The sequence below is a fragment of the Theobroma cacao genome, chromosome 5 (genome assembly GCF_000208745.1).
Source record: "Theobroma cacao cultivar B97-61/B2 chromosome 5, Criollo_cocoa_genome_V2, whole genome shotgun sequence".
Classification (NCBI taxonomy): Eukaryota; Viridiplantae; Streptophyta; class Magnoliopsida; order Malvales; family Malvaceae; genus Theobroma; species Theobroma cacao.
Window position 1 is genome coordinate 29,052,387 of NC_030854.1, and position 12,813 is coordinate 29,065,199.

At 33.4% G+C, this 12,813-nt stretch overlaps 1 protein-coding gene and 1 pseudogene across 1 annotated transcript; both read left to right on the forward strand.

The window, feature by feature from the left end:
• LOC108661993 lies at window positions 1,007-6,601 on the forward strand (annotated as a pseudogene).
• On the forward strand, window positions 9,109-9,998 carry LOC18599157 (dirigent protein 2). Its single transcript, XM_007029000.2, has one exon. The coding sequence runs from the start codon at window positions 9,232-9,234 to the stop codon at window positions 9,817-9,819; it is 588 nt and encodes a 195-aa protein (XP_007029062.1). The 5' UTR covers window positions 9,109-9,231; the 3' UTR covers window positions 9,820-9,998.

Sequence of the window (12,813 nt, forward strand, 5' to 3'; positions counted from 1 at the left end):
AAGGTACAAAAATATCACTTGTGTTTAGCCCTCGCATACACTCGGGCGTAGGGGGGAATCCGCATTTTTTCAAGGCTTGTTCTATCTTGTGTGCGTATGAGATCACTTTCTTTCTAGCTTTCAACAAGTCCATAATGAGTTTGCTTATATAAAACACTAACATCTTTTGTACTTAGGAAATGTGGGATAGAAATCTTATGAGATATCACTGTTTGGCCTTATCTCGTGTATGTACGAGACCACTTTATTTTCTAGCTTTCAATAAGCCCATAATGAGTTTGCTTATATAAAACACTAACATCTTTAATACCTCAGCAATGTGGGATAGAAACCTTATGAGATATCACTACATTTCTCACCCCACCCAATTGTGTAATGTCGCCATTGCATTAGTTTTTTACCAATAAAAAGAGAAGGACTCTTACACTAGTTTGGATCTACCTCGACCCTTGTATCTCTCATGGGGCTTCACATCAGAAAGATTATAAATGTATGGATTTAGAACAAATTTAAAAGATTATAAATTAAAAGAATTAAAATTTTAATTAATGAATGAAAAATGAAATATTACAACTCATGATGAAATTTATTCTAATAATTTTGCCAAAAATCAAAGTATACTTAGTTTATTTTAATTTGGTTTTAAAAACTATATAAATCAATATAAACATTTCAGATCCAAAAGACCTTTAAACTCATCTGTAAAGCAAGTCATTCCAAACATATTTTTAATTAAAACCATATTAGTAGTTCTCTTATATTAATATAAGTGTAAACTTAAAAAAAAATTAACTGTTATAGTAATGCTATAGAAACATAAGCCAAAAAAGATTTTCTTGTACATTTGCTTGGCAGAAGTTCAACCTTGATTTTTATTTCTCTCTAAAGGACTATTATGCTTCAAAGATATAATAAAGTTTCAAAACTCTCGTATAAAAAATAGTATAAATGATTATGTATTGAAAGTTTTTTTTAATTAATGAACAGACAATTTTAAGTGACCGTTATGGAAAGTAGTTACCATTTGAAAAACATTAATCTATTCACCAAACAAGCTGAAGGCCTGTGTGCCCTTTTTTGGAAAAAAATATTTATTGACACATTAGGCCAATCCAAACACAACCATAGCTTTTACGTCTGAGGGTGGTCACAATTCTCACAAAACGAAGCTCCATATTCTTCTTTGTTCTCTTCACCATCATCCTTTTCCCCACCATTGCTATCGCCCATCAATCTGATGAGGTTTTCTCAAGATACATATCCCCATCATCATTAGGGCTCAAGCGAAAGAAACTATCCCACTTTCACTTATACTTCCATGACATAATCTCCGGCAAAAATGCTACTGCTATCCGCGTTGCCGAAGCACCCTTAACCAACAGTTCCTCATAGCTCTTCAGAGCCGTTATGATGATGGATGACCCTTTGACGATCAGGCCCGATGTCAACTCCAAAATGGTGGGAAAAGTGTTGAAGTTGAAGTTAAGCTTGGAGAGTTGCTGGAGAGTTGTTGGTAGTTAATTTACTTTTGTTTTATGGCCATGATAGCCACCACTCTTATGCAATTTTCTCTTTTATGTACGTGAAGTTCATGGACAATAGTTATTTTCTAGTTTGTAGGTTTGTACCATGAACTAACAATTAAGTTCAGTTTTAATTTTTTCTCTTTTTCATGTATTAATGCTATGTTGAAGTTATGAATGAATATGTGTGTTTGCCTTCTTTCATCTGCAAACAACTTTTATTTTTTTCTGCTTGCTCTTGTTCTCTGTTTTCTTGTCAAGTTCCAACATGGTATCAGAGTCACATCAAGGATCTTAAGGGACCCTTGTAGCATAAACAAAATCATTTTTTTATTTTTTCTTCCTCAAATAGTCCCTATTTATCATCCTTATTTTCTCATCTGGAAATCTCATTGTCTTTACTATGGCATCATCTAACTTTAATGCAACAGCACCTCCTATATTCATAGGAGAAAATTATGTGGTATGGGTTGTGAAGATGATAGCTTATCTTAGGGTTTTGATTTATGGGAGATGGTGGAGGTGGGAGGAGATCCTTTAGTGATGAGGCATGCTAATCCCACCATTGCTCAACTTAAACAGCATAGTGAGGAGGTAGCAAGGAGATATAAAGCACTTTCTTGCATCCAATCTGCTGTATCATATGCTATTTTCACAAGAATCATGACTTGTGATAACCCAAAAGAAGCTTGGGATCGGTTGAAGAATGAGTTCCATGGGATTGAAAGGACTCGGCAGATGCGGGCTCTCAACTTGCACAAAGAATTTAATATCTTTAGAATGAAAAAGGATGAGACAATTAAAGAGTATTCTGATAAAATCATGAAGCTTGTTAACCAGTTAAGGCTGCTAGGAAAGGATCTATCAGAGAAAAAAATTGTGAACAAAGTCTTGGTTAGTCTTCTAGAGAAGTTTGAGGCCAAGATTTCATCACTAGAATACTTGAAGGACCTCTCTTAACTCACGGTTATTGAACTAGAGAATGCTCTCCAAGCTCAAGAACAAAGATGTTCCATTCGAAATAATGGACAAATGGAAGGTGCTTTGATGGTTAGAAGCCGTGGCAAAGCAGTAAGTAATAGCCAAAGAAGATATGACCATGACAAGAATGAGAAAAACAGAAGAAACAATGATGAAAAACAAGGAAAAGGTAAAACCAAATTCCAACCATGTTCATTTTGCAAGAAGCGTAACCATTTAGAAAAATTTTGCTAGTTTTGCTCTAATGTCAAATGCAGATATTGCAATCAGATGGGACACGTTGAGAAAGTCTGTAAGGCTAAGGTGAATAATAATGAAAAAAAGGTTGCTATAGTGGAGGAGAAAAAAGATTGTGATGAAACTCTGTTTATGATTAACATAACAGAGAAACACATAAAGCATGATGTTTGGTTGATAGATAGTGGTTGCTCCAATCACATAACTACTGATAAAGAGATTTTTCTTGACAGTAGCTTTCGTTCAAGGGCTGAGATAGGAAATGGTGATTTCATACAGATTGTTGGGAAAAGAACTGTACGTGTCCAAACAACTTCAAGTATCAAAACAATCTCCAATGTTTTATATTCTACTGAAATTAGCCAAAACTTATTAAGTGTTGGACAGTTGCTTGATGATAAGTACTCATTATGGTTCAAAGATAAGTCATGCATAATTTATGATCCAACTGGTATTGAAATAATCGATGTTGCTATGAAAAATAAATGTTTTCCTATCGACTTTATGAAAAATGAGTTTACTGTTTATCAATGTTGTGCAAATGATGCAATACTTTAGCATAAGAGATTGGGACATGTCAATTATGGGTCTTTAAAGCTCATGGCTTCAAATAATCTAGTTGATGGCTTACCTATTATTGGAGCTGTGGATCGTATTTGTGAAATCTGTCAATTTGGTAAGCATAATAGAAATTCATTTCCTAAAAGCAGTGATTGGAGAACAAAGACAAACCTTCAACTAATTCACTTTGATATTAGAGGACGCATGAGAACTCCTTCACTCAATGGGAGCTTATATTATCTAATATTTATTGATGATCTAACCAGATTTTGTTGGGTTTATTTCATGAAGAAAAAATCTGAGGTGTTTGACAAATTTATTAGATTTAAAGCCATGGTGGAAAATAAGACAAATTTGACAATAAAGTTATTAATAACAGATAATGGCCAAGAGTTCTGCTCCAAGGAATTTGAAGATTTTCTGACTCGTTATGGTATTAAACATCATAAAACAGTGTCATATTCACCCCAACATAATGGGTTAGTGAAAGGAAAAACAGGACACTTGTGGAGATGGCGAGCTGCTTGTTGCTTGGGAAAGATCTTCCAACTAAATTTTGGGCAAAGGCAGTAAATGTTGCAGTTAATTTGTTGAACTTTCTACCAACCAAGGCCTTAGATGCAACGAGTCCATATAAAGCGTGGAATGGAGAAAAACCATCTATTACACACTTACGTGTATTTGGTTCCATTGGCTACACTAAAGTCTCTGATGAAAAAAAGGAAGAAGTTTGATTCAAAGTCACAAGTTGCTATTCATTTGGGATTTAGTGATACTTCAAAAGGCTACAAATTATTCAATGTCCATACAAACAAAGTGTTTATCAGTCGTGACGTTCAATTTGATGAGGACCATAAATGGAATTGGGAGAAAGGCATTGTTGAAAGCTCAAGAAACTTCAATATCACTGCTGATGTATTACCACAAAATTTTAGTGATGATGAAGATATTAAAGACAAGAATCTTGCTATGAGAGGTATCAGGTCACTTCAGGACATTTATGAGAGGTGCAGTTCAGTTCCCATGAAGCTAAACTCATTCACAAAAGCTTTTAAAGACAAGAGATGGCTACAGGCAATGCGTGATGAGATTGAAATGATTAACAAGAACCAAACTTGGTATCTTGTAGGTAGACTAGCAAACTAAAAAGTGATAGGGGTCAAGTGGGTCTTCAAGACTAAACTTAATGCAGAAGGAACGGTTAACAAATACAAAGCCCGTTTGGTAGCTAAAAGGTATGCTCAAGAATATGGGGTGGATTTTTCTAAGACGTTTGCACCAGTGGCTAGACATGATACCATTCGACTTATAATAACCTTAGCTGCCAAAGAAAGTTGGAATATTTGGCACTTAAACGTGAAATCTGCATTCATGAACGGCTTCATAATAGAAGATGTTTACATTGAACAACTTGAAGGTTTTATAGAAAAAGGAAGTGAGAACAAAGTTTGCAGACTTGTTAAAGCATTGTATGGTCTTAAGCAAGTACCAAAGGCCTGGTATGAATGAATAGATAGTTATTTAAGGAGTAAAGGATTCAATCGAAGTATAAATGAGCCAACTTTGTATGTGCTAAGCACAAATGGCTTTGTGAATTTGCTAATCTCACTATATGTTGATGACTTGTTGGTTATCGGTCCAAATAGTTATGTTGTGGATGACTTTAAAGTGAAAATGAAGCAAGAGTTTGAAATGGCAGATCTTGGTGAGATGATATTTTTCTTAGGGATGGAGTTCATTCAAAAATCAAGTTATATTGGCATTCATCAAACCAAGTATGTAAAAAGAGCTTCTTAAACGATTTAAAATGGAATCGTGCAAAGCTGTTGACACTTTAATTGTTACAAGAAACAAATTATGCAAAGAGGATGGAAGCTCTCAAGCTGATAGTTCAAATTACAGGAGCCCGGTTGGATGTCTTATATATCTGGCAGCAACAAGACCAGATATCATGTATGCAGTTAATGTTTTATCTCGGTTCATGCAAAATCCATCTAAACTTCATCTCATTGTAGCCAAACGTGTGCTTAGGTACATGAAGGGAACTTATGATTATGGTCTCAAATATTTCAAGAATGAAAGCAAGGAACTTTTTGGTTATTGCGATAGTGATTGGGCCGGTAGTCTAAAGGACTCTCGAAGCACCACTGGATTTTTCTGCTTGTTCTTATTCTCTGTTTTCTTGTCAAGTTCCAACAAATAGCTTAAGGAATATATGCATTTGCATCGCAAATTGATGTTGGTGTATTTTTAAAATCAAAGGTTATGCCACATGATGGAAAGCTATCTTAGCTCAAAAGTTATGTCACATAAATGACATGGTGTGTCTATTGGATTATAGGTAGGTTTTCATGTGAATGGTTATGTCTTTTGGTAAAATGATATCCAAAAGGTATGAGACAAATTGAAAAGACACCATAGCTCAAAAGTTAAATATGAAAAGTTATTGTTTCAAATTATAACTCAAAGATTATATCTTATGGAATGAATAGTTGTCTTTTTATAAGATAATTATTGAAACAATACCTTTATCCAAAAGTTGTGTCTGTCAAAATATAAAAATGCATTTTAGACAAAATCGTGCCTTAATGAAAAGGTTGTGTCCTTAAAGAAGAGATACTTACAAGCCTATATAAAGGGCTTGTTGCCAACTATTTTGACACAATCAAATCAAACACAAAACAAGTGCAGAAATATCAAGAGCAAGAAAAGTGTTGTGTTCTTTTAACATAAACATTTAAGTTCCCATCAACTACAAAAGCTTCTAAATTTCTTATAATCTACTTGCTATAAAAAGTAGGTTCTAAGACCAAACAACTTTGCAAACCCTCGTGTGTATCTAGCGGTCTACTCTCGTAAAGTGCAATACGAAGTTAGACGTTGGCTTCATTGTATCCCTAAGACTATTCGCATTATTCTTTTTTGCATACCGAGTGATGGGGGTGAAATAAGTCTTAAATATAACGTCTATTGAAAGGCTCGCCTTGAAGTCAATTTTGTCGGTTTCTTAAATTCTATCTAAACCCCATTTGCACCAACAATTGACTTTAGCTTGTTAATGGTGCTCGACTTCACTTTCACCCAAGGAAAATATAATGGCAGCACTCTTAGTGTTTTGGGGCAAAACAAGGTTGTTTCCACCGTGAGGTAGATGCCGATAGTTGGTGGAAGTGGGGTTTTTTGGTTTGCTCGTGGCTTTGCTCAGACGAGGACTTACTCAAATTCTCAAACCCATTCCATTGTGGAGTATAATGTTTATGTGTTCCATTATTGATGAGTTTGCTCTTTAATTGCTTATGTTTATGGGTTTTATTTACTTTAATTTGTTTGATAAATGGTTATGTTAACAGAGTTTAGACCAAGTTTTCAAACTTGCCTAGAACAACTCTGAACTTTGAAATTGTCAAATGCAAATGGAGACGACATTAATAATAACAATAATAATAATAATAATAATAATAATTATTATTATATTATCTATAAATGTCTAATTATATACTTGCAAATTGCAAATGGTTGTTTTTTCATTTTAAAAAGGCAAAATGGTATTTATTGATTCCAGTAGCAAAAAGATGCTAGTGCAAGTCTCAAGCCAACAATTATAGCAGTGGACTTGCTACAGAAAATTAAATCAGCCTGGATCACTCTCACTATCACACCTCATTAACACAAGCAAACCTCCATTGACAAACCCGCAAGAAAAGGTTATTCCACAAACTCATCAGAGAATGATACCTCACATACACATACACAGCCAGGACAAGGCCATTAGACTATAGTCCCTCACGGGACATAAATCTGCAAACACATTGAGTAACCTTTCCAAAGCAAGACAAAGATAGAATTAATTTATCTTATATTAAATTCTAACAGTACTTATTTATTTTATCTCTTAAATTCATATTTTTATACACTTTATGCAAAGAAAGGAGTACGTCTTTTAAGATTTTTTTATGAAATATTTTATAGAATATTGTAGATATGGTTTATGTCTCTTTCTTACTTCCATTTTCCATTTTAATAAAATTTTAACAATATAGTTGACCTTGAGAGATTTTTCACCTTAACAAAAAAATTTTAAAAAAAAGTAAATATCCTCCCTTTACAAAAGTATCTTTCGGAATCTCATAAAAAAAATTCCCAACAAACATGTTTTACACTTATTTCAAACCCAATCACAATAAACCCATAAACCATCATAAAACCCATCCATCATGCTCTACAAAAACATAGCAGCCATTAACAATAAAAAGAGGGTGAGACAGGACCGACTAAGAGATTAAATCAGTCAATGTCTATGCCAAAAAGGACACCACTGACCAACCTGAGCAGCACCTTTACCTTGAGCCCTCCATCCCACTTAATCCGAATCCAATCGTTCAAAAGCGGCCAACTCCGTCTCAGCATACAATTTTGAATAAAGTCATCACCGCATAAAGCGAAACCCAAGCGCAGACCGACAAACTAGAGCCTTTCCCATCATTCCTTCATCTATCTCAACCTGGAATAAAAACATCGAGACAAGGCAGTTCTATCAAAACCAGAGCTTTTCCATGCCTGTATGCATTTAAGGAAGCAAGTCCCCATTCCAAAACCTGTCTTAACCAAATGATCTGCACACAGAGTTCACTTCCCGCAAGGTGAAAATCATCATAACCAATCCTACCAGACAGTCAACCCCTATCCCCCGAACAAAGCCAATATTTAAACTGTTAATTGCTAGACCCTCACAATATCACATCCAATCTGTACCCTCAAATCTTCATTATCCGGACAGCAACAAATCTGTGTGTTTTCAAATCACCCTATGACACCAATATTTCGTGTCAAATGGTATCCTATGCCAGAATACATAAACCCATTAAAAGCACCTCCACCAGGGATACCCCTACCCAAAGTCATCTGTTGAGACAAAAGATTCCAGAACCCGCGCCATTAATATGATAGTGAGAAGTTCCACTCACAGGTTCATCCCCACTTATCATTGAGAAAAATCCCCTGGATCAACTCCTAGCACTTTAAACCACTATTTGTCCTATCAAATCCTTACCTTAACAACCTACAAATCAAACAACGAATCACCTCCAACTTTTCCATTGTTGCGACATTTGACCGCTAAAAAAGCACAGAAGTCACCTTTGCCGATACCAGTAAATCAATCTGAATCTAGAAATCATACAAATCCTTTTTCTGACTTTGGTTTTAATACACGACTGTTCTTTTCAAGACAGGTCTCACCTTGTCAGAGAAATGACTCCACAAACAAAAGATAATTCAAATAAAATTTTCATTTCAAATATTTTATACACCTAGCAGCCCCTGGTGTATTATAATACACTGTAAAACCTCCTCCAATGCAAATGGTTGTTTAATTTAGTTTATACGTGGTGATTGATTAAGTCACGTCATAATAATTATTACATCACTTTTAAATATTACATTATTATTACATCATCTTATTCAATATCACATTAACAAAAATATATCATACTCATAGCATCAAATACTATATAGATATCAACATAATTAAAAAAACTTAATACTGATAATAATTGGTTTCATATATATTATCAATTTTACAAAGTATAATAACTTAATTTTTACAATTTATTATACATGAATTATATCCACATTAAAATGTACAAAAAAGTAATTGTATAATTTGACTTTTTAAGTGATTGTGAAGGAGAGTTGTTGCAAGAAGCTGAAGGCTATGTGTCCATCTTTTGAAATAAAACATTTATTGATCCAATAGTAAAACCCTGGCAGCCCAACAACTATATAGTGACAACTGAGGAACACCCCAAAACAGATTACACAACAAGGTTAACTGTTCATTTGCCCTCAACTACTTCAACCTTATTGTTTACTCTTAAACCACTTTAAATTTCAACTCTAGAGCGCTACTTCCTACGACTCCAAACCAACCATGGCCACAATGCTTACAACGCAAAGCTCCATCTTCTTCCTTATTCTATTTACCATCATCTCTTTCTCAGCCCTTGCTATCGCTCAACAATCTGATGAGGTTTTCTCAAGGTATATATCCCCATCATCACTAGGGCTCAAGCAAGAGAAACTATCCCACCTTCACTTCTACTTCCACGACATAGTCTCCGGCAAAAATTCTACTGCTGTCCGCGTTGCCGAAGCACCCTCAACCAACAGTTCCTCATCGTTCTTCGGAGCCGTGGTGATGATGGACGACCCTTTGACGATCAAGCCCGATGTCAACTCCAAAATGGTGGGAAGAGCTCAAGGAATCTATGCATTTGCATCGCAAACTGACTTTAGCTTGTTAATGGTGCTCAACTTCGTTTTCACCCAAGGGAAATATAATGGTAGCACTCTTAGTGTTTTGGGGCGCAACAAGGTTGTTTCCACCGTGAGGGAGATGCCGATCGTTGGCGGGAGTGGGGTTTTTCGGTTTGCTCGTGGGTATGCTCAGGCGAGGACTTACTCAAATTCTCAAACCGATTCCATTGTGGAGTATAATGTTTATGTGTTCCATTATTGATGAATTTTCTGTTTAATTGCGTTATGTTTATGGGTTTTATTTGCTTTATTTTGTTTGATAGTTGGGTATGTTCAAAGAATTTAGACCAAGTTTTCAAGCTTGGCTAGAACAACTCTGAACTTTGAAATTGTTAAATGCAAATGAAGACGACATTCATAATAATAATAATAATAATAGCTATAAATGTCTAATTATACTTGCAAAATGCAAATGGTTAGTTTACATTTATTACTGTCACGTTCTTCTTAAATTTCTAGCAATGCGTTAAATCTCACAATTGATAAAATGATATATAGTTTGTGCACCTATATGTAAGATATGACATTTGTCACATCCGTTGATGTAACCGCATTCAATTAAATATTACATGCTAAATTTATGATAAGCCTTTCAACAAAATTGACAAATTGTCATTAAAATATAATCATGATAAATGATTAGCTTAATTAATCAATCAGGATTTTGTTTTATATCCGGGGACGATAGGTCTTTGGTAAGGAGTTTCGTGATTCGATAGATAAGTAGATATAATAAACATGAGTATAACTTTTGTCATTACGTAGGATTACCTGCTTTTCCTAGGCTATGTTTTGTAAATTGTTTTTCCTTTTTTTATTTTTTTTGGCTTGACTTGCTTGTGACTCATGTGTGAACAATTGCTTGTAGCTTTCTTAATTATAACTAAAGCTTTTATTTCTCGGTCATTGAGATCTCAATGTATCATTTCGCAATAATACGTTCTATATATTAAATATGTGTATAGATTTTATGATTTAATTTATATATTGATATCAAATGAATATGAACTTAATTAGATAAAAATTTAAGACTATAAAGCCAAGTTGCAGTACTTTTCATATTGTAATAATGAAGAAAATGTGTAGGAACATCTCATCAACTGAAATATGATTTGTTTCTTTTTTTTTATTTGTTAAATAGGAATTAAAATTTAATTCTTTGAATAATGATACACACACAAATATATATATATATATATATATATATATATATATATATATATATACATATACATCATTTTCCATCAATAATGAAAAACGTGTCTTTTCCTTTTAAATTCTCTCCTTTTAAGTTAAGATAAAAAAAAAAAGTGGCCTAAGGAATTGAGTCTACCCTCTTAAGCAAAATTGTCACTCAAACACTAATAGAAGCTATATTTGAAAAACTAATGCAAAAAACATAAAAAATAAAACAAACACCTAATAGTTAACAACAAAAGAAATAAGAAAGAGTTTTGAACACAAAAACCGATTCGAGGCACACTATAGAAGACGCTGACTTCAGAGTAGATTTTTGTCGCTATTCCTGTGCAAATGGCAATCGATGATGCTCTACTCCCAAAATACAACAAATCATTAAGGATATTCTAATGTACACTCAAATAGAAATGTAACACCCTGTACTCTCGTTTAGAAGCCCATAAGACCATATTGGTAGAACGAAGGGACATTTAACGTAAATTTAAGTGCCATAGAGTGAGAATGGGCGAAAAGAATATATATTGAAATAAAATATTATTTATGAACAAAATATTATTAAAATATTAAATTAATATTTTATTAATTAAGAAAATTAGTCTGAAACAAGGTATATGACTAATTTAAGTAGGGGAGAAGAAGTAAGAAAAAATTTCAGAGAGAAAACAATGATAATTGAGGTCGCGTGATTTTTTTTAAATCAAGCTAGTGCGATAAGTAAATATTTAAATATTATGTTAATACCGCGTTAAAGTGTAACTTTGACATTTTGATTGTACACATGTAAAGGAAGATAGATAGACTAAAATTCAAATTTAAAACGTGTCAGAAGGGCCAAATTGTTATAAAGGAAAGTTTGAGGATTTAAATATAAATTAAATAAAAGAAATAGAATAAACAAAAAAATAATAATAAAAAAAATAAAAAAAAATGAATGAAGAGCCAGAAAGAGAAAGAAAGAAACGGGAAAGGAAAAAAGAATAGTTAGATACACGCACGAACCAATAGCGAAATAGCGTCCCGCTATTGTGAGGTAAGTGGGTGCTAAATTTCAAAAACTATATCTCGATAAATATATTTTATATGTTACATTTGATAGTTGACAAAATTGTGAAAAGCATGAGTTCGTAGAAAGCCTTAGGTTGTTTGTGATTGCAATCAAGGATTTTAAATTCATTTTTTTTCTATATTATATATAAGTATATATCTACATGCTTTTAATTACGAAGAAACAAACCTTTGACTGACTTTTCACTTCAAAATCATACCTTGCAAGCTTGTGTGATGTTTGAGTCAATGATCACTAGTTGATTCATGGGATTTGATAAAAAAATTTATTGATTTCACTTAGTATGCTGATTTGATAGATATGCCATGCTTTGAAATAAAATTATGTATAACATTCAATTTATGATTATATTGCTTTTGATCTGTCATGTTTTGCAAATGCATTAAATTGTAATAATTTTCATTTTAACGTGATTGAGATACTCTGGGGTAGGGCCTATTACCACACCAGGTAAAGTGTGGTTTTTGTACACAAAGTAATAATTGTTGAGTATCGATATTTGATTGTAAAAGGGGGACCTGAAGCCTCGATTCTTATTAAGTGGCGTGGGCAGTTCCCACGAGTAGGTGATGATGTCTTAGAGAGTAAGCCTAAGGGCTATACTAAACCTACCCGAGAATTATGCTTACTTGTGGATTTTTATTACACAAAGCATGTCATTAACACTTGAAATTTACCATTGAATGGCAAGTGAAATTTGCATATTTATTGGTGATAAGTTATTTCACATTTTTTTTATTTGAGACTCTTCATTCTACACTTGCCAGTAGATTTACTGTTGACTGAATATCAAAATTGAAAGATTTTTTTTAGTACCTTAAATATAACCGTTTTCATATATGTTTATTTGTGATTTATTATTTTTAAGACTTGCAAGGTATAAAAATAAAATCTCTCAGTTTAATGGAGTGTATTTTCTATGCCTACTCT